The following is a 27,551-nucleotide window of genomic DNA, read 5'->3' as shown; positions in this document are numbered from 1 at the left end:
GCTCATGCTCTCTCTCTCTCTCAAAAATAAATAAACATTTTTTTAAATTAAAAAAAGTTTTATTAATTGTACCCAGTAGAGGAGTACTTCTTTAAATAAAACAAACTCTCACGCCCTCTACTGGTCAGAAAAAACTAAACTATTATTTTACATGAGCTTTCATTTTATTTTTGTCTTTAGTTTTGTGGATTAGATATAGTCTAGATATTCTGTTCCACATGAAGAGGGCTTGTCGTAATAGCAAAATAAATAAGGAATCAGATACTCTGAATTTAATTATACCTCCATGCCTCTACACGAGCAGTACTGAAACGGGGTGATATCTGGGATTTTGTGAAGGTGGGACATTAGTTATTCGTATGAACTACAGGAATGTTAACAGTAAAAACCCAAACACAACCAAACCTTCTGGGTGTGGTAAATCTTATCTCTAAAGCTTGTAGATAGCCCATTTGATCCACTAAGCATGAGAACTTTTACAATTAAAATTCAAAGAGAGAACTAAATGGAATAAATACCTGCTTTGAAACTAGACAGGTCTAGGCTTGGATCCAGCTCATGCCGTTTGTAAAGCCTTAGCTCCTTATGCAACAGGAAGCCGGTAATAATCACCCTCCAGAGAGCTGTTACTGACTTCAAGTGTAGAAGGTATGGAAAATGTTGCCTTCAAATTGGTAGCAAAGGATGTTAATAAAAAAGAAGACTATTACTGAGAGGAGTCTTGGCTAAGGGAATGATTTGATTAAACCACATTTTTTCAGCTAATATGACCAAAGGCTAGCTTGCCCAAAGTCTCTCAAAGCATCGGGCCCCTCCTCCCTGCCTAAAATTCCCCTAATAATCACGCATTAGACGTACCTACTTATGCATTCTTCTTTTTATTTTTACAAAGCATAGCAAAATGAGTAAACAACTGACAGGTGAAGAGTTTGCACAACAGAAGACCACTCTGACAATCTCTTGATTATATAGGGATCGTGGGTGGTAAGTGTTCCTTTAAAGTGATTTTGTCATAGAAGAGTCCTCTGACATGATTCTCATGGTGGGAGAAAGATAAGAAATCAACACTCACAATTATTTAAAATGACTTTAAAGCTAAACATAATATACATAGTAACTCCTTCATCCTAGTACAAAAATAGTGCTAGAAACTATATATTTGTTCAAATATATTGAAAAAGTATAAGAATACAAATAGATATTAACAGTGGCTAGTGATGATTCATAAGGATTTCTTTTCTTAAACCGTAATAGAAATTTATATTTTCAACTATTTACACTGCTTTCAATGACATGTATTAAGACATGTTTACACAAGCTTTTGCGAAGCATAAGGAAGGGCCGAGTGAGCTCTAACACTTTCTTCCTTGCTCCCTGTGGTGGAGCAGAAGGGGTCCGGAACTGTGTGCGATTTAACCGTCTAAGGGAATGCCGAGTAAGCTCTGTCTGGCTAGCAAATGGGAAAAAATCTATGTAGTGGTATACGACGCCTTATGTAAGGTATTCTTTAAGCTACCAACAGGTTAGATGATCCATCCTTGTTAGAAGGCAGGATGTTCACAGATAGATTCTTAGTAAGTTCCAGGTAAAGAAGGCCCTTGGAAAACTGTATAATACATATTCTATAGACGAAAACGCAAGTGATATAACATACCCTATGTTTTCACGTTAAATTGGCAGGATCAGAAGCTGGTAAGTCTCTTATCCAGCACTTCCTGCGGACGGTGAGCTCCTTGAGGTCACTGCTCTGTCTCCTTGGCTGGACACGGTGCCTGACGTGCTGCAGGGCCTCGATACAAGGTGGACTGTTGCATGTCTAATACTGAGCAGTTAAATTACACCTTATTTAACTACAGCTGTTCACAGGAGAGCACAGCAATCACACCTTCTCCTCCTCTCATCTTAAAATCACTCTTGTGAACAAAACAAAGCAAAACAAAACAGCACTGCATGTGATGACCTATAAAGTGTTAGGAGTGAAATCTGGTGAGAAACACGGGAAAATTGAAAATCAAACTGGATTAGGCCTAACATTTGTGCTCTACGCTGAAAGTAAAGGCACTTCCACTGCTAGGCAAGAATACATCTGTGACCAGCTTCCTCCCAGAACCCAGTATTTCCAATATATTTTCATATCTCAGTACTCTTATTGAAGGAAACTATTCTTCATGAGTAAGCGATCAGTGGTGACAACACCATTGTCCAGAGTTTGGACCTTGAGGCAAGGTGCTCAAAATCTCACAGTCACTAACATCCACATGAGAAGCCAAATAAATGTATTGTTTTGCTTTCAATCTTTGAAACAGGAAATGACATGTGGGATTAGGTACCAGGCTCTGTAGCCCAATATCCCACTTCTGGCGGTGGTCTCCAGGACCCCCAGGCTTACACAGTAGCTGCCTTCTGCGAAGTTCTCCTTGAAGACAAAGGCTTCACCCAAACAGAAGTCCTTTAGCAGCCCATGTGTTCAGGCGCCCAGAGGCCAAGTGACTCACACCAAGTTCACACAGGGCTGTGACTGGCAAGGGCTGAGCCTGTGAAAAATAGAAGGCCGGCGATTGTATAGACCTCTTTTAACAACTTAGTAAAATAGTGGGGACTTTTAGAGCTGAAAATTCAAATGAAATGGTATGTCATTCAGTTATAACCATAACAAAACTACTTTAATCCAGAAAAAACAACTTCTGGGTAACAGAAATATAGAGCAGGGTGACGGAAGACTGTATATGTATTCCAACCTGAGGCGATAATGGGAAAAAATATTCACATAAGAACTAAAGCTTTAATTTGTGCCCCTGTACCAGATATTAATCTATGTATTGAATGATTTTCCTAAAAAGTAAAATTATTTGTACCAACTGGTGCTAAAGAAGTACTCTTCTTATGAGAACTAAACTTCCAACAATAGAATAGGCATGGTACTACCCAACTTCTTTTAATTGCTAAACTAGTCAAGTAAAATAAACCACCGTCGAAAGGTAAATCAAACAATTTCTAATCTAAATTTATCTTCTTGCCTGTTAAAATGACACACATACAAAACCTCCATCCATCTCAGTGGCATATATTAGATGGGTCTAAACAAACTACTAAAGTATATGATTGCAAATTTTAGCATAACTGCTAAATCACAGCATGTAAGATTAAAAGGTCACTGAAGACTGCTTTTCTTCAGTTTTTCTACTCTAAGGAATTATGTATGCACGCATAGGGGCTACCGTGTACGGATCCGCTATCCTAGTAACAGCCTGTGTACTTGCACACCAGTGCCGCCAAGAGGCAATCTTATAGATCTCACCTATATGACATCAAATAAAAATCGAATAACATCCTGAAAATACGAGTATTACAACAATAATACATATAGCAACAAACAGCTGATAACGTCCTAGACTAGCCTTTACCACAGCGAAGTAATGGCAACGCAATTTGTTTCACCTTTTTCTTTTTTAACCTGAATGGTAAGAATTAAGTCACATTATATAAGGTACACTCTCAGAATTCTAAAACGTTCATGAATATGTTGAATTCTGGAGAATGGGTATGTTGGTTTAGAGAAGGTGTTTGAGAAGGCTGCACCATGGCCCCGGGAGGTTTGTTATCCGATTTAGTGACTGAAACTCAGACACTGTTTAATGTTTGAGCCCAACATCAAGGATAGCCTGTTGCTGTTTATATAATTAAAACTATTCTCTATACTTCCTTTGACAAAGAAAAGTAATGGTTCATTTTACCTTTCATCTGCAGTCACACCTCACCTCGAGTCAGTGTTCCAGTTAGCACTGTTTCCTCAATTTTCTGTTGAGACCTATGTTCACTTAAAAACTATGGTGTATAAGAAAAATGATAAGGAGGTTATTTAAAAAAGGAAATTCAGTATTCAAAACACTCACTGACTCATAAGAGTCTTCCAAGAGAATGTTTCTCTTCACTGCCCGATATGGCCATTCCATTTCTGGATCACAGGCCTCCCTCAATAAAATCCGGAACCATGAAGTCCGTGAAATCAGTGTCTTCTAAGATTTCCCCTGCTTTCCATCGGATAGGTCAGACTGAGATGGTTTGATGGGTCGTCTCTGGATAGATGTATGTGAAATAAAGAGTGCTCCCCTGCCCGCTCTCTAACAAAAACAGCGAATCAATTAAACAATACCTTTTTTTTTTTTAAACAATACTGCCTTCTAGTACTTTCCATCTGTTTCAGAGTTTTAGCTTTTTTTGTTAAGATAATACATTCTTGACAAATAGTATCCTCTCCCCTTAAAGTCCACTCAGCCAACAACACTTTATCCTTTGAAGGTTTTAAATGTCACAGAATACATTCAATTTTCTCCTAGCCTATTTTTGAGAAAGAAAAGATTCCAAACATTCTTTACAAGATCGATAATTCAGAAAACACAAAAACAATTATTTAAAACCCCCAAGCAAAAAAACCCCAAAAAACAAAAAACAAAACCCCAAACAACAAATAACAAAACAATCTCAGTGCAAGAATTCAACATGCACTTTGCAGTACACACAGCATCACGGACAGCGCGCTTACCCATGTGCTAAGAGTGGGTATCATTGATAATCTCAGATCAGTGGCATAAAACAAATATACAGAAAATATGTAATAGTCCCCTAAAAACATTTCATGCTATGTTCTTAAAAGTTGTGCAAAAGTAAAAATACAGCAGTGGCCGAGTATACACTAAATCTGTACAGTGCATGGCAAAACCAGACATGCTGCAGGACACACCGTCTGTAAACTTCCGCTCTGCCTGAACAGGCCACTCAGTTCCGCTTGGCCTGGCCGCTTTCCCCGTTGACCAGCGTCTTCTCCTGCTGTTCTGCCAGAGCCTGCCATTTCTGCCTGTTCTTCCGGCAGCCATCTAGCAGAGGGAAACAGTCCTCGGAAACGTGGGTCAAGGCCTAAGAGGAAAAAGAAAGCAAACAACTAGAAGGCAGCCAGGAAACCAGCTCTCCCCTCAGGTCTCTTTCAAAGAGCCACATCTCACACTCATTTCAGAAGCAGGCCCACCGCTGGGGGCTTTCACAAGTGGTGTGAACAATATGCAGATCATTTGTGTATGATTCCTCTTAATCTACACACACAAGGAGTACATGCTGGAGAGCAAACAGGCATGTTCCAAAATCACGTGACTGAGCTATGCTACAGATGGATCTGTGTGGAATCCGCTTTGCAGGGAAACAATACATTTTGCTATTTTTTAGTACAGATGGCTCTCCTTAAGTGTGACTGTAATTGGGAACTGCTTTGGTTTTGTGTTTTTCTTTTTTAAAATTTTTCTTTCATTTTTACTCATTATTGAAAGAAGACAGAGTGCCAGTAGGGGAAGGGCAGAGAAAGAGGGAGACACAGAATCTGAAGCAGGCTCCAGGCGCTGAGCTGGCAGCACAGAGCTCGATGCAGGCTTGAACTCACAACTATGAGATCATGACCTGAGCCAAAGTCAGACGTCTAACCAACTGAGCCACCCAAGCACCCTGTTTTGTGTTTTTCTATAAAATAGTTTTATATGATGCACTTAAATAGACTTGTATTCAAGATTATAATAAAGATTGATTTATAATTCTGCATGGTATTATTATTTACCAACTATTATAGTGCCGTACATACTTTGAAAATAATGTAAATACTCAACAAAAGGGCTAGGTATATTATGTTACTACTTTGCAGGCTTTAAAAATACATTATGATGTATTATGAGTTACAAGGAAATTTAAGTGAAAAATATGAAAATGTCATAAAGCATATACAGTAATATATTAACAGTAGTGTCTGAGTAGGGGAATTATAATTCTCTGATTTTTCTCCAGTAAGAACAGTATTACTTCTATAATACATAACAGTAAAAGTACATGTCAATAGTATATAGATTTTAACAGCAGATTCAAACGAAGTAAATCCTTGCACACATATGAAATGTAGGATTAAACTTGCTGAATTGTGAAAACGTCTGGATTCGAAGATTCTAGGGTTTGAATCTTAACATTCTATGATAAATGCCGTTTTCCCAAATAATAAAAACTGAAGACAATTTCCTATTTAATCTTTTAAAAGCAAGGATAGCATCTACTTTCTGTATTTGGGGCATGAACATCTAAACTAGTAAACTGGATGTTTTAGGGAGAATATCTTTACCTAAAAAGTAAAAATCCCAAGCCAGTAGGTGCAAGGAAATGGGACCCTGTAATATTCTTCCTGCTACCTTTTTTCATCGTTAAAAATTTTTTTCTTGATAATATGAAAGCTACATTATATAATGAGAAACAGTTGGACAATTTTTTTTCTTTATTGATGCCTAAGCTTAGATGAATATGCTGACATAAGTATGCACAGTACACCTCCTTAAGGTAGTACTGGCATATAATCCTTTTAGTGTTCCTACATCAATTTGCTAGTCTAGCACACAGTAGGCACTCAGCAGATAGTTATACATTGATGAATTAAAGTTTTTTGAGAAAAATCAAATACAAAATGTGTTCCTTGTTCAATGCAACCAGCATGTTCATCAGCCAAAAAAAAAAAAAAGGGCTTAGTGTTAATCACTTCAATTTACTTGAGGTTTTAATTCGTAACAGTCTACGTTTAGCAAGGCTAGTGTTTTTGTATAAATACCTCATATAGTTGCAAGCAGATGGCATCTATGAACCCAACTTGCATACTTGGGATTTTGTTTTTCTTCTCCCTGTTCATTAGATCCTGAAAACACAAACACAGAAACACACACACACACACACACACACACACACACACACACACACACAGATCTGCATTTATTTAAAGAACACAATGCAAGTTGGCTCCAAACATGAATCACTGAGTTAGCTGACGAAGGCCTGATACCTGCCTCTCTGTCTCCTTCCTGTGCCAGCCTCCTGCACTCCCTGCCAGCACTGTGCTCAGAAAGGCCCGATCCTCTGTCTTGTTCATCCTGGCTGACTTTCCCATACCACCCTCGGAATTCATCACTACTCGAGTCAACCACTGCCCTAGAGTTGACCACTGACGCGTATTTGGAGAACACACAGGCTTTGAATGGTCTATTGATGTGGAATCAAACACCCTCAGCTTCGAGGGGGAAGCCACTCAGGCCACAGCTGATTACAATTCAGTTCACACAGAGAGCCTTCTTAGTGACGATTATGCAGATGTCATTCTGCTTATTCCCAGGAGGTCACGGCTGGAGCACCAGACTAGCCCAGCACCCCATGGGAAGCATTGAGTCTGTCACAGTACTTGTTTCAAATGAAGCAAATTCCCCATTAGCTGTTACCATCACTCTGCTACCCAGACCTTCTACGAAGATTCTGAGCTTCTGAACGAGCCTCCCATTATATTACAGGACACTGAGTTAACTGTGAAAGACTAGTGAGACGGGATGGGCCCAGCCAAGGCTAAAGAGCAGAGTGGATGAAACTACACAGAAAGGGGGGCATAAGCACGTCTCATTTAACATCGGCTCAATAAAAGTCCATGTGAATTTTTAAAAAATGACTATGCTTCATTTTCAGGAAAAACTCATTCCAAAAGCTAAAAACGGTTTGAGAAGCATCTTTTTCTTGTCTGTGAGATCCACACTCTATGTAAACAAGGCAGTATCAAAAACCTTTAAAATCTGTGTCCTTCAACACAGCAATTCTGTGATTTCTCCTAACAGGATCATGAGAAATGGCACAGAAAAGTTAGCAGCAGAGATGTTTACCAACGTGCCATTGGTAACAGTGAATACTGCAAACATCACCCCCGAAGTGGTGGGCAGACTATGGCTGATCTATCTCAGATAATCGCTAGAAATAACATGCATGATCTACGTCTTATCTGCCAGAATGAAAAGTAGCTTATGATACTTAAATAGAAAACACAAATTACAGAAAAGTAGGTACAGTATGATGAACCAAAGAGTCTTTTTTGTCTTCTCTTATTTGCTTATGTTTTCTGTGATAAACATGTATAATTCTTTTAATAAGGAAAATGTTTTTAAAAAAAATAAAATGAAAAGAAATTGTATTCTTAAGGAAAAATCTCATAGAAGTATAAGAAGTCCACACTAAAGAGATGTATTGATTTAATTCCCACCAACAAGGTCTCAGACTTACAGCAGGCTCTATGTTGAGTTCTTTTCTCTCTCTGTCTCCTTGGTCAAAAAATTCAGTTGCTACAAGTTCTGCTATCTGAAATAAATAACAGATTAGGTTTTGGCAGTTAAAAGCATATAACTCTATAGGATCGAGTCTTTGAATAAAGATAATAAAATCTACCAAATCTAGCTTTCAACCACATCAGCAAAATTATAATAAAAATAACAATAATAGAAATTATATTTTATTTGCTTTTAAATATGTATCTAATCACAAAGGGTAGGGTTTGTAATCTGAAATTAGGCAGAAAAACGCAGCATGTTATTTCAACTTCAGCAGTTAGTGGGGGAAAAGGCAGTGTGTGCCCATCTGTATGCATAGGCAATGATATTTATTAAGCACCTGTTGTGCTGTGGAAAACACAATATCAAATAGCTGCATGTATTGTGATTGATTGCTGTGCCTTTTAAATTAATTTTAATCTACATGTATATCCTTCTATCTAAAAAAATTTCCTTATAATTTTTGTGGTTGTTAAATAAACGGGGTTGTTTATCCTGCAGTTTCCTACTATCTGGATTTTGCTAATTGCATTCCTATGATGTTGATTACTGTTTCTCTGTGTCCTATATTTCCACACAATGGTAGTGAGCTCTAGGGCCTTGATTAGCCAGACTGAAATTTTTCTTTAACTACTTCATAGGCAGTGCTGTGTACTTCCATTAAGAGCTATTTAATGCCTGGCTGCCTCCCTTTTTGTGATATTAGCGATCATTAATGATCTTTGTCTAGTAGATCCACTACCTTAATGGCTGCAAAAAGGTGATATTCAAAGCAATCATTCCTTTTTCTTTTATTAGTTGAAATACAATAAAAAGAAAATTCCCCACATCAATTATTTAGTTACCCTAAAGTACAATTTGTATAAGAAAAACAAGAGATAAAAAAAAAAAAAGCAAAGCAGGAGAAATGTTTGATTTTTCTCTACTTTAATTACCATTAAAAAAGTAACTTGGTTCCCAAGCAACTATCAAAGATGACCAGGGAAGGTTTTATTTTATTATTTTTATTATTATTTTGAACTTTTAATTTTAAACATATTTAATGTATTTCAATCTTTATTGATACTCAGATTGCTCCATTTTGGCCAGGTGGAGCCTATTAAGTTGGCATCTCTGTTCTTTTGACATAATCCTATCATTCTTTGAAAGCTTCCCTGCTTTCCCTGCTCTAGGCTCATTCTGTACATTTCCTGCTTTAAAACTGGTATCAGACATTTCTTTGTTGGAGCCCTTGTCCTTTAATGAGGTACTCAGGAACCTCAGAGCGGGCACTAGGTTTGTTCATTACTACCAGGTGATCAGCATTTGTAAGCTCTTTCAGAGAATGGAGCTAGGACACAACAGATGTTCATACAACAGTTCTTTTTTTTTAAATTTTTTAATGTTTCAGTTATTTTTGAGACAGAGAGAGACAGAGCATGAGTGGGGAGGGGCAAAGAGAAAAGGAGACTCTGAAGCAGGCTCTAGGCTCTGAGATAAAAATTCAGTTGCTACAAGTTCTGCTTGTAGCACAGAGCCCGACGCAGGGCTAGAACCCAGGAACGTGAGATCATATAGCCTGAGCCGAAGTCGGAGGCTCAACCAACTGAGCCACCGAGGCGCCCCCACAACATTTCAATTCAAATGCAGGCCTATGGTGTTTCTGCATAACCCAACCCACCTGAGATCCTTATCTTTCCACTCCCACGGCCAGTCCTAGCTCTCAACAATACCAATACAATTTTTTTATTTGCTTTTATCCCAAATCATCTACAATTGTGACTGAATATCTACATAAAATTACCACTAATAATAACTTTATTGAAAACAGTTTTAAAGGCTTTTTTTTTGGTAATTCCTTTTTGTTTTTAGGGTACATCCCAATAAGAGATACATGGTCAAATTACTGTTTTAAAATCACTATGGTTTTCAACTGAAATCAAGTTTGTTTCATTTTACCTTTAAGGTTTAGTGCTGAGAATTCAACCTTATGATTTTAAACTATTTACATGGTACCATGGTTCTGGTTCCCTAAATCCTGTTCCTTCCTTCCCTTATAGGGAATCATTACTTTTTTTTGTGGTTAATCCTAGGTTTTTAAAATATTAAGCAAATAATTACATATATTCATATTTTACTCTCTAAGCTTATTTATTTTTGAGAGAGAGAGAGCGAGGGAGGGATTGAGGGAGAAAAGGAGAAAGAGAGAGAGAGAACACATGAATGGGGTAAGAGAGAGAGGGGGACAGAGGATCCAAAGCAGGCTCTGTGCTGATAGCAGACAGCCTGATGTGGGACTTGAACTCACTCACTGTGAGATCATGACCTGAGCCGAAGCCAGATACTTAACCTACTGAGCCACACAGGGACCCCCTTTCCCTCTTCTTAATTAAATGATAGAATACCATATACTTTTTCTTTACCTTGCTTTTTTTCCACTTAAAAGTAGATCCTTGTAATCACTCCATAGTAGGAGACAGATAATCCTCATTTCTTTTTAACACTGCATAGAACTCACTGTGTAAGTGTGCTACAAATTATTCAATCAGAAACCTACTGATGCATATTTGCTATTATAATCTTTGCTATTACAAATAGCACTAAAATGAATAGCCTTGTACAAATACTTTTTATATTCTTTCCCATATATCTTTGGGATGGGATAAGATTCCTAGATGTAATGGTAAATAATGAATATGTATATTTATAAACTTCCAAAGAGCTTCATTTTTTTCATTCCTTGTTTTCCCTCAACTTCTTCAATATAGTATATCATAAAACTTTAGATTTTGCAAACTGAGAAATGGTATCTCAGTTTTTTTTTAATGAAGTAGAATTTACATACTGTGAACCACATAGATCATGAGTTCAATGTATTGACAAATGCATATAAACATGTAACAAATACCTCATCCAAGATACGGAATACTTCTATTGCCTTTGACCCTTCTCAGTCAATTCCTGCCTCTTCTTCCCTCCCTTTGCTCACAATCACTGTTTTATTTCTCTCACTGTAGATTAGTTTTGCCTGGTCTAGAACTTCATATAAATGAAATCACAGGGCATATTCTTTTGTGTATGGCTTCTTTTGCTCCGTATAGTGTTTATGAGACACATCATGTTGCTGCATGCGTCAGTGGTTACTTCCTCCTTATTGCTGAGCAGGGCTCCACTGAATAAGGAATGGACTGCAGTATGTTTAGCTGTTCTCCTGTTGATAAGATGTTTGGGTTGTTTCTAGTTCTAACTACAGTAGTTCCCTTTTCCCGGTTTTGCTTTCCATGGTTTCAGTTACCTGGCATGAACTGTGGTCCAGAAGCAGATGATCCTTCATCTGATATATATTTGGAAGTTCCTAAGCTACATCACAACGCCTAGATCCTTCACCTCACTTCCTGTCACGTGATCATCTCCCGTCATCACAAGGAGATGTTCTGAGAAAGAGACCCCACATCCACATACCTTTTATTACAGTATTTTTATAATTGTTCTATTTTTAGTTACTGTTAATTTTTTGCTGTGCCTAATTTATACATTAAACTTTACAATAGTTATTCGTGTATAGGGAAAAAAGGCATAGTATATATAAGGATTCAGTACTATTTGTGGTTTCAGGCAGCCTCTGGGCGCCCTGGAGCACGTCTGCTGTGGGAACTACCACTATAACAGGGATGAAGCTGTTACGGGATTCTATGTAAGGTTGTTGTGTGTGTCAGCATAGTTCTAATTTGCATTTTTTTCTTATGAATGAAGTTCTCAGAACTTTTGCACATAGTAAGAGCCGTTCACATTCCATCAACTTTTTGTTCAAATGTTTGGCCCACTTTTCTGTAGGATTCTTGGCCTTTTCTTTCTCTATTTTTTACAAGTTCTTTAACATTAGGGTTATCTACCAAATATGAGTTGCAAATATCTTTACCAGTTTCTCATTGACTTCTACTTTGTTTATATTTTGCCATGCAAACGCTTTATTTTTTTTCATTTTAATATAATCAAATTTATCAGTCTTTTCTATTGTTGCTGCATGTTGAGTCATAGTTAGCAAAGTTTTATCACTCCTAAGTTATAGAAGAATCCACAAATGTTTTTATTTAGCACTTCTAAATAAAATTAACTCTCCAGCTTGAAATCTATGCTCCATTTGGAATTTAAATATGCAGAATAGATTGAATTGTGTCTTTTGCCATTTGTTTATAGAAGATGTGAAAGTCACTCTAAAATTATTCAGTAAAGTCTCTCTTTTCCCCCAGTTATTTGAAACGCTAGCTTTATTATATATGAAATGTTCTATGCAATTCTCAAAGTTCTATTGTGTTCCACTGGTCTGTCACCCAAACTGTTCTAATTATAGAGGCTTTATAATACTGCTTTTTATGTCTGGACCCAACCTCATTGCTCTACCTTTTTGGGATCTGATTAAGAAGAAAGGATAGATGAAAAGACAAATCCTTCCTTCTTCCATTCCCTTCCCTACTTAGAAATGGGTGTATCGTCCCCTGTATTACAGAGTAAAGACCACCTTTCTGGAGTGGTTTGGCACGTCTGCTTTGGCACACGGATAGCACACTTCTGATACTGTTTTCTCAGCATGTATGTTTCATGAGACGAAGCTGCCACGGGCGCCGTGACTGCAGATCAGGGCCCTGACCAACAGCAGGCTGTCATCAGTCTCACGTGGTGCATTCAGGATTCAAAATACGGTCTCAAAAAACAAAACCACAATACACACATCCCTGCATGTATAGCTGTCCCTCTTCTGAAACTAGGGCCTTTACTGCTTCTGCAAAATGGTATGGCAGTTACTTATTTAGAGAGAAGGAGGTATTTCTAGCCTCCCAGCCACAGGCCCTGAGTACGTGCTTCCTGACACCTTGTATCCACACTTCCTATATTTATAAGACTTAGGAAATGTTTCAGTTCTACTCATTAATGCCTACTTAGAGCTGAGGTATAGAATGGTAGGCTAACCATAAAGAAAAATGAGAAGAAGAAAAATAATTTGATTTTTCTGTTTTTCAAGGTTATTAAGGAAATGTGCTAAAAAGCATTCCTAAGTGAGCCAGAAGTAGTACTGGAATTAGAGATTATCAGCAGCTAGGTTTTGCCATGTTAGTGTAGATGCTGTCTTCCTTAATATGTTATAAATATTAATATGTGCTAATGAATCTTCTACGAAAGAAAACCTGCTTATGTCCAATTATCTTCCTTTAATACTACTTAAAAATTATATAAAACATTCCACAAATACTTTAGAAGCTACCTTTAAGAATACAGACTTTTCCTACTTTGACTGTTTAATTACTACTTTTACTGTCAGCAAGCAACATACCCGTTGTTGAATAGGCCAGGGTTTTGTAATTGCAGAGAGGTCACAAGCTGTCATCAGCATCGCTCTGTTAAGGGAGAAAGAAGCCCAATACTACTGTTTACTTTTCATGTGAACATAAATTTTCAGTGAACAGTTACTGGTAAAAAGGTTAAGTTAAAGCTCCCTAAACTGTGGAGACGGCAGTACAAAGACAAAAGAAACAGAAACAACTTCATGGAAGTGTGGCTGCTTCGGTGATAGCAGAGTGTCACTGTTTTGGTTGCCCACTGAACTACTGGAATTTTCCCTAAAAATGCCTCATTTAGCTCCAGATTGGCACGAGAGGAATTATTAACCTCTGGGTAAAAACTTGCCTGCTGTTACTATTTTTTTTCACCTTGGTATTCCATTCTCAAGGATAGTAAGATGAGAACGCATTGATTACTAATAATTAATCATTAAAAGGTAACACTGGATATCATATTGATATAAGGTCCTGAGAGCAAGAATTCGGGTGGTCATCCTCATGCACTCGACACGTGCAGTGACTTCTATGTGAAAAGCTCTGACTTACAAACACTATGTGCCAGAGAAAGAGAAGGATATGAGAGGACAGGGCTCTTTAGTGTTCCTGTTGTTCAGAGAAGTACAAACCACACCGGACTCTGGGGTTGGTGACAAGGCGCTCTAGAGCTTGGTACCGCACCTAGCGTATGAAAATGGTTCTGTATTTAGCAGGTGTTTTCCCATGTTGGATCCAGATACCTGTTTGTAATAATTTGTTTGGAGAAACAGACAAAAAAGGCCAGTCACCGTCACAGAGAAATACTTGTAGCAAAGGACAGTAACCCTTGTTTGTCCCTGCTGGGAAATCCAACTTCAAAGCATGTTATCCTTAAAACGGTTTTCTGTTACTACTCTGCCTCTTACACCAACGCTCTTGGTAAAAGTGAGTGCACCAGAGATATTTTTAATCACTGCTTAAACCCATTTTCATGAAAGATTTCAATGCTTGCCAATCTAAACTGCCTCCTCCAAAGAACTTTATGCTCCTAAATGAGCTTCACTAAAATCGGACACATGAATTCAAGTGGTGACACCGAGCACTAGAAGAACGAGTACTTGTCTGCAAGAGCGGAAACTGGAGCAGACTTGCAGCCAAGGTGGGATTTCTTTTTTGTTTTGGGAAAAACTGTTCCCTAATGACAACAGTATGTCTATACTTTTTCTTTTTTTTAAAAAATATTTTTGTTTTTAAGTAATCTCTACACTGAACATGGGGCTTGAACTTACAACCTTGAGATCCAGAGTCGCCTGGTCCGCGGACTGAGCCAGCCAGGTGCTCCTACATGTCTATACATTTCTAAGGGACCCTTACGAAAAACATTTTGAGGCTATGAAATAAAGCATGGTTACATAGAACAGACAGCCAGGCATTTGTGTAATGTTTTCCTATAATCTGATTCTTCATTTGCATGTAAGTAGTGTCAATCCATTTACAGAAATGTGGACTTCAGATTTGTAATAGTGCTGAACGTGGTGTTCTGTGTCATTCTTTTTTTTTTTTTATTGACTGCTTGCTGTTTTTATGGATCCAGTTCTAGCCACGGCAAAAGGCAAATGGCAAAAGTAGGAATAGTAACAGCAAAGGGATGGTATCTAGAGCTAGAAGGGAGGGGCGGGCTTACAGGCGAGGAAAAGGGAAACCTCGGGGTTCTGCTGGTGCTACTCCATCATCAGTCAGGAGAAGTAAACACTTCACAGCTACTTCTTTATTCCCACCAGCTTTGGGGTGCTATTTTCAGCTCTTCCATTCCAAAGAACTGGGAATATGAGCAGGGGGACCCTGTAGCCTTGCAGTGATATTCCACCACATTTGAAAGGTCTTTCTAGGACAAAAGAGTGATTTATTCACTTGAATTTGCAAATGCATTTCTTTTCAGATAAGTATTAATATTCAGCCCTTTATACAACTCCAGAGAATTCTGACAGCCTCTAAGACCATTCATTACATTATAATTGTAATTGCAATACAATCTGATCATTATAAAATTAACTGGAGAGCAAAACTTCAGCGTTAAGGACAGTAAATGTACTTACAAAAACAACTCTTTTTGATGAGGATCTTCCAAGTTGAATTGATTTTTTCTTATAAGTTCAAAAAATTCTCCTCGTCTCCTTGAAAGTCAAAGAAAAACATATGGTAGTTATGATTAGTCCCCAGGCTCCATTCCTTCAGCTAACAAAGGCCCACGGAGTAAATTTTTGGGGAAAAAAAAAATCTCTAATGTTTTTTTCTCATCTTAGAATCCAATATAGAAATCATCATTTAAAAAGTGAAAAATACCTCACTTTCTTCCTTTGTGCCATTTTCTTTGGGTAAAACAATAAACCTCATTTAGTTTTTAACTACGGATCACAAATAATGGTAATTTCAATTCTGAAGCATGATTTTAAGAAAATAAAACAAATTTAAAATTTGATGCCAAGAATGACCTGATATTTTATGTGTATGGCATAGTCAGATCTATATGGCTTCAGTTCAATTTCATATATCTTATTCTTATACATTATGGTGTAGGGTAAAAAGTATACACTGTTATTCACTCAGTGTATAGTCAATGCTTCCTGTGTGCCCAACACTGTTAAGCATCTTGGGAAGTTGTAAGACACGAGTCCTCACAATGTTTAAAATCTAGTCAGAGACACAAAACAAACATAAAAAAAGCTTACATAACAAAACGAACTGTAAGTGACTTGAGTACCAAAAATGAAAACCAGGTTGCAGAGGGTTCTGAGGAGAGACCTTTGTGGCCTGGAAAGTCTGGGCAGCCTTTGGGGTTACAGGTATTTTCACATTCTTGGTAGTCTGGTCATCTTTATTCTGCAATCACTTTAAATAAATTGAAGTTTGCTGTATTTTTTTATCCTAATTAAGTGCTCCCAGACTCAATGGCACGACACCTTTAGGTGCAGTTATTTTTAGATGTAAAACAGTAGATACCTGGGATCTGGGTTTTTGTGTCTGTTCTGTTTGTTTTTACTTCCCATAAGAGTGGTTAAAGCCACACATATGAATCTCTGTGCGGGAGGAGAAAGGCCTGGGCTTCAGGGAGCCCAAGTGTGACCGCCAGACTCCCCTCGCCCCGACCCGAGCAGCAAAGATCTCGGTCTGCGTGGGGGAAACTAATGCCTGCCCCAATGCAGCGGTCTTTCCTAGCTTTTAGAAAGGCAGTTTAATTACAGGGAAATGTAGACGTGCATGACAAATACTACTCTAATGCGCACTCTAACTTTTGAATCAGTAACGTCACTAATTAAAGTTCTATATTAATACTCTCCTTCTGCCAAAATCAAATAAAAAGAAACAAGATTTATATGTCTGGCACTTAGCTCCTCTTCCTGCCCACCTAGGCTCAGATGACAGTATAAAGGAATAGTAACATGGACAGAAGCTGGGGAAGTGGAGGGAAGGAGGAAAAGCAGATGGACTCTGGAACCTTCAGGTTGGACAAACTAGCTTGGAATGACCTTAGTATGGTTACTTACCTTGTGCACAACTTCAGAGGCATAGCAGGAGATAAACGTAAGAAACGACCCTGTATTCTGTAATTTCTAGCATTAAGGCATATGCCAAAGGAGTAGACTTTTCTGGCTTCCCTTAAAAAACTGTACCATAGTTTGAAACACAAGGTATTTGATTTGCCAGGACATTTGTCTTTATAATCTAAAAACTTCCTAAAGTGCATTTGAAAAGTTTGAAACAGCCTAAATGTCTGTCACCTGATGAGTGGATCAAGAAGATGTGGTATATATACACAATGGAGTACTACATGGCAATGAGAGGGAATGACATATGGCCATTTGTAGGAAAGTGGGTGGACCTTGAGGGTGTCATGCTGAGCAAAGTAAGCCAGGCAGAGAAGGACAGAAACCATATGTTTGCACTCATAGGTCTAACAGGAAAACAGGAGAAACCTAATGGAGGACCGGGGGAGGGGAAGAGGGAAAGAGAGATGGGGAGAGAGAGGGATGCAAAACTTGAGAGAGTACTGAATACGAAAATGAACTGAGGGTTGAAGGGGGAGGGGGGTGGAAGAGGTGGTGGTGATGGAGGAGGGCACTTGTGGGGAAGAGCACTGGGTGTTGTATGAAACCAATTTGACAATAAACTACTTTAAAAAATAAATGAATAAATAAAATAAAACCTGTGGGGAAAAAAAGTTTGAAACAATCTAAACACCTCCAAGACCTATTTATCTCAGAATATTTCTTAAAACTTACTTAATATACAGTGCTAGGTCTGTAGCTAAAATAGCTTGCTTGATTATTTTCAACGTGGTCTTATATTCTTCAATGGAGAGGCCGCTGAGAATCTGATTGCCCTTGATAAGAAAGAAAACCATTATTAGCATGCCACTGGAGAAGCGTCTGACAAGAGCAAAATCTGAGGGCGCCTGGGTGTTTCAGTTGTTTAAGCCTCCGACTTCGGCTCAGGTCATGATCTCACGGTTCGTGGGTTGGAGTCCCACTTCGGGCTCTGTGCCGACAGCTCAGAGCCTGGAGCCTGCTTCGGATTCTGTGTCTCCCTCTCTCTCTGGCCCTCCCCATCTCATGCTCGGTCTCTCTCTGTCTCAAAAATAAGTAAACATTAAAAAAAAAAGCAAAATCTGAAGATTTAGTGATATATCTTAAACACATGCCTAGTATTCTAACCTAGTGAATACAGAGGATGCTGCTTACTCAAATGCCATGAAATGATGTTTCCCCTCTATGTTCCACCCCCATCAGCCTGTCCTATAAGAAAATATAGCTTCATAATGGTACATCTACCTACACATGCATGTTTTTCCAAATCTTCTACTCCTTAGGTCTTAGTCCAGGCCTAAAATTGAATAACTTTATATCTTTGTCCTTTGGGCAGGTTAACTATTATAACAGCAAGAGAAATTCTGAAAAATCAAAGCCACAGTTTTTTGCATTTATTCTTATTTATTTTGAGAGGGAGCTAGAGAGCAAGGTGGGGGGGTTGCGGTGGACTGAGAGGGAGAGAGAGAATCAATCCTGAGCAGGCTCTGCGCGTCAGTGTCAGACGCTTAACCGACTGAGCCACCAAGTCTTCCCAAATCAAAGCCATGTCAATGGACGTCTAGAAGGGAATAATAAAACTTTTAAACATTGATTATTTAAAGAATCATTCGTCTATGGCTTTTGTAATAAGTCTAATAACAGTTTTTGGGTGCAAATTTATACAATTTAACTTAATCAGTATTGAGAAAATTGTGTGTCCTGTAGTAACATGCAGATATAGAGGGTGGTGTGGGGCATGAGCCAAAGGCAGACTGACTGGTCATAAGAAGCAAGCGCGGTTGAAACAGCTGTGAGAACTCAGTCAGTTAAGCCTCCCACTCTTGATCTCAGCTCAGATCATGATCTCACGTTCGTGAGTTCTAGCTGTCAGCGAAGAGCCTGCGTCACATCCTCTGTCCCCCTCTCTTTTTGTACCTCCCTTGCTCGCACTCTCTCTCTCAAAAGTAAAAAAATAAACATTAAAAAAGGGAAATATTGAAAAGGTGGCTAATCCAGGTGCAAATAACAGAAACTTTTTGCTATGTAACCATTTTTTAAATTTCTTGTCTGTAATTTAAGACATAGTGGCTCTCTGAGCATGAACTACATAAAACATTCCTTGGGGATTCAGCATATACTCAGAACAACATCCCCAAGTTGAGTCAGATGTGCTTCCTACATCTCAGGGCCAAGAAAAACCCAGAGGTATAGGAATGACATCTGGAGGCAGAGGATTTGTCCTGAAGAAAGAGAAACTCCCGAGTGTGGCAGGCCAGGGCCAGAACACCAGTAAAAGAAGAATTAGATGCCAAAATTGTGGCATGTATCTAATTAATGAATCTGTAATTACAACCATAAACATTGTTTAAAATATGAAATCACTTTAGATTCTGGGCCAGAAAGAAAACTATTTAGAAAATAACTGATACTTTCGTGTATTTTAAGATAAAACAATTTCAAATGGAAAAGGAAATACCTTTTGGTGTTATATTTTTATTTTCACTTCCAAAACCAAGAGACTGTAAATTCTTAGGTTTTGGTGCTTACAAAGACAGAATGTTTATATGGTCTTATAATTTGAGACCAGCCATCTACACAACCAAATTTCTTCTAAGTACTAATGTACTATGTAATTAGTAAGTTATGTTATTTAATAACATAGTTACCTATGCTAGGGATACTGTTAAATATGCTTTAGAAAAAAGTTTAGCATATTTGCTTTCTTTAAAACTAAGCAAGATATTAAAATGGAAGTTTTATATTTTTAAAAGAGGCAGATAGCAAATCCCAAGGAAAGTACAGATGTCTCTACTACTACAACACAGCCTATAATTCCTTAGAAGTCTCAGTTCTGAAAAACTACACATTAAAAATGACATGGTTTGTGGGAAAAAATAGTGCTGGGGCAAATCATACAAAGCCCATGAAGCTTTATAACCAGAGCGTAAACAAAACCGAAAACCGGTGCATCTGGAGGTAACCCTGTCGGCTCAGGCTGGCCGCTCCGGAGGCCCCCTGAGGATAGTCAAGACACACAAAACAATGGCGTGGAAGCGACGGCTCATGGGGCCCAGAGACAACGTGGATGGGAACGGATCACTGAAACCGTGTGGCAGCTGTTAAGGTGGGCACCAAAGGAAGAGCAACCTCCTCGGAGCCTAAAGCAAGTGGTCCAGAGCAAGGGAGCAAATGCCCATTTTCAATATTCTTGAAATGGAGCAGAAGGGGCGCCTGAGCAAAAGTCAAGCAGAGGGATTTTTTTCTGTCTTGTATAAGGTCAAAAATTCAACTCCCATAATTCTTGTACCTTATCTAAGAGAACTTGTGGATGAAAGAATACAACTTGGACACTTACACTAACATCAGTCAATTACCAGTCACACATGAACTAATTCATATTAATCACATACTTTATCAATCTGTATTAAACTATATGCAGAATTTAAATTTTTTTAATGTTTATTGTTTTTAAGAGTGGGAGAGCCAAAGTGTGAGCACGGGAGGAGAAGAGAGAGAGGGAGACACAGAATCCAAAGCAGGCTCCAGGCTCTGAGCTGTCAGCACAGGGCCTGACATGGAGCTCAAATCCATGAACTGCAAGATTATGACCTGGGCTGAAGTCAGGCACTTAACTGGGACCCAATCAGGCATTTGTTGCATGCAGAATTTATAATGAGGTTACCAAACTGGCTGTAAAACTCTTAACCCTTCATTCACACTGAGATGTTTAGGGGAGGTGAGATTGTGTTCTCCTTCATCTCAAATAAGACAGGGGCATGAAGTCTCTACATATGTCTCCTGTAGTGTAGTGAGAGTGGGAGTGGCCACAGCGGTCTTGTGTCTAACTCTTGTCTGGAAATCTGAATGACAAGACACAGGCTTACCAGCCACTCTGACTTTGGCAGAAATGGGGAGGTTACTACTAAATGGGATGGCTTGCATTCTCCAAGTTTGGAGGCATTGGATTGGTTTCAGTCCTGTCCTTTTCAAGAGGACCACAAAGAAGGCTAAAGAACCTTAATGGAAAGGAGCTGAAAGTGAACGATCAGATTTTCAGGAGCGGGGGAAGGAGCCAAAACTAAGCCAGAAAGAGATCATTCATGTTAAAAAAACATCTGGTAGAAAAGCCCCACAATGAGGGCACTTGGCAGGCATCATGAACTCACCCACAAGCAAAGAACTTGGTTTAAACACCTGCCAGGCACAAAGAGTGAGACGCTCCTAACAGTAGCAATGTGTTGAGAAATTTCTTGCCCCTCTTCTTACCTGTCCTCCCTTCCTAATCTCCAAGTCTGGAGGGGAAGGAATCTACATGGGGGGTTAGGGATGAGGAAGGAGTTAGGAGAAGCCAACCAGGGTGGTAGGGGGAGAACCTGAAACTTTAAAACAAATCCAAAATCCAGAGTATTATGCAGAACTGGACATTTTGGTTTCTAAATTGAGAATTGTATACTCTATTTTGGGACTTAACGTAATTAGAAGGCCTTTACTTACAAAAGAACAACCAGAAAAGTCATGGCCATCCCAAGTTTTCTTCTAGGGCTCAGAAAAGAACTAGTTATGTGGGGGAAACCCAAAAAGATGGAGGTAAAATTGCTTTAAGATTATCTACTATGCATTGTGCTTCTTCCACATAATAATTACAACGTTCACATTTTTCTTACTATAAAGGTAATACGTGCATATAGTAGATAATGTGAATAGTGAACAAATCAAAATGAGAAGATAAAAGCACTAATAACTAGACATAGAAAACCTTTGTTAATCTTTTGGCATACATTATTTTAATTTTATTTTCCTTAGCATTTATTTGTCTAGCATAACACATCATATGCTTTCTTACACTGATAAATATTCATTTAACCGAACTTTGAAGAGTTTAATTTCTTAACATAGCAGCTTGTTAGTGGTCAGAAGTTTCAGCAGAAAGAGGAACAGGCATGGTGTTGTGAAAGCAAGCCTTTGAAAGCTGTATAAACCACTTCATTTGGCCAAAAGAAAAAAAAAGGGGAGGGGGGAGAATTGAGAGCCATAAAATATTAGTTTTGTTTGTTTCTAGTTTGCCATAACCAAAGAGAGTGAGTAACCAGATACCCTTTATCAGGCATCAGTTAGACAGTTTGGGTTGTCCAGGGAAGTAAGGCTGGGAAGATCTCAAATGTTTTGGCTTTGCCTTCCTTACCCAAAAAGGAATAAAGCATGCTCAAGAATTTATGACGCTGGGAATAAGTCCAAAACTTAAAAATAAAACTGAATTTATAAAGCTCTCTTTGAAAATTCCACGGCCATAAAGTAGGTACTTACTGGGCTATTAAGAATCATCAGGCACTGGTCAAAGTGATGGTGCTCCATGATTGAATGGCAGTAGAGCTGAGCCAGGGGGTGTTCGCTTCTGAAAAACATTCGGTTAAAGAGAGAAAAACAGCTTAAGAAGTACTTGTTTCCCCAACGTATCAGTTTATTAATGTCTTCTTAATGTCGGTTACTGAAAAAAGAGGCTACTTCACAAAATTGATCAGACTAACAATTTTCTCTCCTTTTGCTGAGGAAAAGAGGGAGGTAATCTCCCGGAAATAAACAGACTGTTTTCAAACACCAGGGTGACCACTGCCAGTTGGAAGTATGAACACTTTCATTGGTTTTAATATTGATAAAATAGTAGAAGGAATAAGGACAAAGGACTAATTTCTCTAACTATGAAAAAAAGTTCTGGAATACTTGTGCCAATTACATTTTCAATTTCAAAACTGCAATTAATTTAAAATCTGAAACAAATTTCAATCCTAGTCATTCATCTGAAATAAGACTGAGGGTCGGCATATTCACATGGGCCTACATATCTGAGGAGAATGGACTGAGGTGGACGAATGCACAGGCAGATGAAAGGCGAAGAAACGGGGCAGAGCTGGTGCACACCCCCTTTGAAGGGCAGAAGGAGACAGCTGGCTCAGGAGTTTCCATGTGGGACCCAGGTTGTTTCAGTGTAGGATGTCCTGGTAGCTCTTTTACCTTGAATGCGGGGAAAATGGCCGACACCATTTGGATGAGTAAAGGGAATGGAAGGGGATTGTAGTCAGTTCACCGCATGTAACAGGCAGTCACAAACCAAGGTCGAAAGCATGTCAAGCACAGTCCGCCCTCTCTTATTTCTCACGACCCTTCACATGTGAATATAAAGTACAATTTTCATTAGTTTTCCTTTAAAAGAAAAAGAAAAAGTGAGAGTTCCTGAAAGTCTCTGTTCCTAACATTTACAGGCCAGGGGTTTATGAACTGTAAAGCACAGTACAAGTGTTGGATAATACAGCTGGCTTATTTCTTAGTACTACTATATGAATCATTAATTGACTTTTAATTTAATTTAAAGATAGAGAAGCTGCCCAAGACTGGAGGAATGTAACACGGGAAGAAAATGAGTGGAGTAAGAGAAGCTTAAGGGGAAAAAAAAAAAACCGAAAACAAGGGAAATAAAGGTGGGAGAATGGGCAATCTCTTCTGTTCCGGTCGTCTAATCTGCCACTGATATCTGCTGACCCCCAAACTGCCACTCTTTGTGTTGTTGTGACCCTTCTCAAGTTAACTCCTGCCTATCTTCCTTGCTTCTCCATGTTTAGTGAGTTGCACAATGGACCAGATGCTGTGCTTCTCATTGGACAAGGGGAAAACAATGGATGGAGTAAAATGAGCAGATTAGGAAAAAAAAAAAGATAAATTTGCTGGAATCGAAACTGGAGATGCAGAGAATACTAGGAAGTAGTTAGAACACTACTGGGAAGCTCATAGTCCAAGTTTTAGTAATGCCTGTATGAGACAGCCTGGACTAGGGAGACAGAATCCCACAGACAGAGAAGTAGAGTCGTCTCGTGGCTGTTTAGGAGGTAGGAAGTGGCAAAGAATCTTAATGTTGGGACCTAGTGGAAATTCTCCTAGGGGAAAAGTACGAATGTCAAGTTTGTGCCTTGTCATTTATGACACAGGAAAAAAGGAAGAGGATTCGGGATGGGAGATGGAGGGGAAGATGTCTAATTCAGTGTTGGATCTATTGATTTTAAAGTGCCTGATGTCCACCAAGTGGATATAAAAGTGTGTATCAGGTCTAGGCTGGACATGTAGACTTAGAACAAAATAACTGTGGACATCTGGCAATAATCCAAGCCATAGAAGCAGATGAGATGATGCAGGAAAATGGAGGACCCAGGGTAAACAGAATGATGCCTCCCTCCTGTATTCGACCTTGCATTCTATATTCTCTATTTTGGCAACAGCATTTTCTCACCATTCAGACTAACTATGCTAAGGTCAACTTCAACGTGACAATTGTAGCCTTCTTCATTTACTTCATGTAGATAAGCAAAAGAGTCTAGAGTATCTGTTATTTTCATTTATGTAAGAAATCCAAGTATAGGAGCACCTGGGTGGCTCCATTGGTTAAGCATCCAACTTGGGCTCAGGTCATGATCTCACGGTTCATGAGTTTCGGATTCTGTGTCTCCCTCTCTCTCTGATACACTCTGTCTCTCAAATATAAATAAAACATCAAAAAAAAAAAAAGAAATTCAAGGACATATGGTACTAGTTTAATATCCATTTTGTTCTGCCAGTTGTTAGCTGTTTATAGGACTATTACCGTGTTAGACTATAAACCTCTTGAATTTGGCCAGATTTGTTTTCCCCAATGATAATAATTACCATTTACTGAGAGCCTCTAACATGTCCGGCACTGAGCTAAGTAGTTTATATTTCATGTTTATTTAATATGGGGCAACTCTGTTTACCACATCAGAATTCTCAGCCCCACCTCTGACCCCAGCCACTGACGCAGCATCCAGTTTCAGGGATGATTTAATAGACTCCCTGCAGAGGCCAAATAGCAGGTACTTCGCAGTGGCCCCCCCCGCATGCATCCGCCCTGCAGCTCTCTGCCCTCTGCTGGTGCTCCCAGGAACTTCTCGCTGCATTCACATGTGTTGAGTCTGGGCTATGGAGGAGTTATGGCCCATGGTGGCCATCCTTGACCAATGGGGAATGGGGACTTGTGGATCTCTGCCCCCTCCCTACTTTGTCCCTGGCCATTTATGCACAGTTCTGGATCTCATTTCCTAAGACTTCTCAGAATCACCTGGCAGGACTAAGCATCAGTTGCCTGGATGGGTGGACAGCTGGTAACTCATCTTCCCCCCTGGCTTCCCCTTCTTCCCGGTTTCCCACTCTCAGGCCTGCATTCCTGCTCCCTGGGATCACATGCACAAAGAAGCTGTGTGCACACCAGCGGTTGTCTCAAGCTGTGCCTCCAGGGTGACCCAGGCTGAGACCTCTCTAAAATTGGCATTTTAGCATTTATTTTTTAGACAACCAAGAGTTCAGAGAGAGACTAACTTGTTCAAGGTCAATATATAAGGTGGGGCTGGGATTCAAACACATCCTTTCACTGCATCATGCTGGCTCATGACCCACAGCACTTTGCACACAGCATCCATTTACTGACCTAGTTAGAGGCTGGGCCAGAGATGCAATTAGGTGCGTACAACACAAACATGTTAAAATTTCAGGCGCAGATTACATTTTCAGACAATGCAGACGGGACTGTTTCCCATTAGAGAAACGTTTTGGCTTGTGAGATAGATGAATGCAAATTATGTGTGTGTGCCTTCACTTACATTCTAAAAATAAGGATTTATGAATCCATAAAAGGGTGACAAATGCCCTAAGTTTCCTGTTTACAGAAATATTCGTGGACACCAATGTGTTCTCCATTCTAATGCTTTTTACTGTTAGAAACACAAGGCTATTTATTGCTTCTTTATATGTGAGCCTGTCAGAAGGGCCCACTTAAACCACGGCTTCCACTTTTATTCCCACACTGATGTCTCCGTATGGACCATACACCTTCCCTGAATTTTCCTCTCATCCTGCAGTAGTCTGTCCATCTCTTAGAGTGGCATCAGGATGACAGCGCCAAGGTCAGAATAACCTTCTAGAAACAGGAAGCCTTAGAAATCAATAGAAAATGTAAGTTCTCTATGAGAAACAATTCTTGCCACCCCAGTACTCCTTTTACAGACTCTTAACAACCACCCTTGATTTTGCTTCTCATGCATAAATATAGATTGCTCTGGGCTCAAATCTCTTAACTACTCTTTGTAAACCATGTCGACCCCATTTAATTCTTTACCTGACCACTTCTCTCCAAATCATCACCGTTGTATTCTATCAGTCAGCAGTTATTTTACCTTGCATTCTCTGTAATCACATTAGATGTGATTACAGATATTCAAGGTGAGGATTCCTTTGGCCTTCTGACCCTAGTTTTTAACCTCCTTGACTCTTCAGATAGTCTCTCTTCATGTCAACAATAGATACTCCCTTCTTTGTTCCACATCTTCTAGGTGCTACCGGGCACAGCACAGCATTTTTGCTACTCCCTGATCCATGTCTCACCGTGGGACAAAGCAAGATCTTAAGGTCCTATATGTCCTTAATAAGATCGCCCTTTGAAGAAGCTAAAACCTGGAGAGCATCTAACGTGTCCCCGGTATTGTTCCACGTACTTCTTTGTTTATACTTTTTAATCCTTGTTAAAACAACAACAACAACAACAACAACAACAAAGAAACAAACTACAAGATAGGTACTGTCATTATTCCATTACACAGAGAAGGAAACAGAGAAATGTTCAATGACTCACTCAACGTCAGACGGTAAGAGGAGCCGGTATACGCTTGCGTGCCCAGGCATCTGACTCACGTTGGCCCTTAACCACCATAACCATCACAGCCACTGTGGCACGGTCAAAGGACTAAGGGAACTCGTATATATGAAGTACTAAAAAGAGTGCCCAATGCCCTTGGTAAGGATTATATTAAGTGTTAATTTCTATTATTATTATTACTAGCTAGTGACTTTAGGACTCTATGAACATACACTTTTTTCTTATTTGGATCTCCAGTCTCTCAAGCCCTCCAAACTTATCAGGGATGATGTCATTCTTGGCTAATACAGATGCTCCTCAGTTGAACTTCACAAACTGATTCCTGTACTGTCTTTACCACTCTGTCGAGTCCCTCAGTGCCTGCTGACATTCCGTTGCCACCACGCCAGCCCATGACTATAGCTCACTCCTGTTCCTCTAAGAGACAGCAGAGAAGACCAAGGAACAGAACAAGTACCTCCTTTCTCCTTCCTTCATGCATATAACCACCTGTCCAATATTAAATTGAAAAACATTTCTCCTTCCATCTTTTCCTCTCTATAGCCAGTATGTGATTTTCACCAAATATCCAGCTTGCTGTAACAGCTTCGTAGCTGAACTCTGGGGTCCTATTTTATTACCCATCATACCTTGTAGCTTACTTTTTGGTCTTTCCTTCCTAAATGTCTTTATTACCCACTGCAACAGCTCCTTGTTTCTTCACTACACGAAATAGGCTTAGTTTTATAGCTCTCTATAAAGGTCCTACAACTTCTACTTGTTCACTCTCATACTGTTCATCCCTGGTCAGTGAGCCTTCTGACTCTGCACAGGCCGGCCATCATCACTGTTCCAT

General features: G+C 39.2%; 1 protein-coding gene across 1 annotated transcript in view; it reads right to left on the bottom strand.

The window, feature by feature from the left end:
* Window positions 1-859: 859 nt before the first annotated feature.
* PDE5A (phosphodiesterase 5A) overlaps window positions 860-27,551 on the bottom strand; it is a 145,019-nt gene continuing 118,327 nt past the window's right edge. The window contains exons 15-21 of the mRNA XM_029941509.1: window positions 22,312-22,399; window positions 17,722-17,822; window positions 15,538-15,615; window positions 13,459-13,522; window positions 8,107-8,181; window positions 6,626-6,709; window positions 860-4,914 (exon numbers count right to left, since the gene is read on the bottom strand). Of these exons, the coding sequence (XP_029797369.1) occupies window positions 4,777-4,914; window positions 6,626-6,709; window positions 8,107-8,181; window positions 13,459-13,522; window positions 15,538-15,615; window positions 17,722-17,822; window positions 22,312-22,399 (628 nt within the window). The 3' untranslated portion in view covers window positions 860-4,776. The remainder of the gene's footprint in view (window positions 4,915-6,625; window positions 6,710-8,106; window positions 8,182-13,458; window positions 13,523-15,537; window positions 15,616-17,721; window positions 17,823-22,311; window positions 22,400-27,551) is intronic.

The sequence above is a fragment of the Suricata suricatta genome, chromosome 1 (assembly GCF_006229205.1).
Source record: "Suricata suricatta isolate VVHF042 chromosome 1, meerkat_22Aug2017_6uvM2_HiC, whole genome shotgun sequence".
NCBI lineage: Eukaryota > Metazoa > Chordata > Mammalia > Carnivora > Herpestidae > Suricata > Suricata suricatta.
The sequence above is the reverse complement of the archived record's forward strand: the minus strand, read 5'-3'. Positions and strand labels throughout refer to the sequence as shown.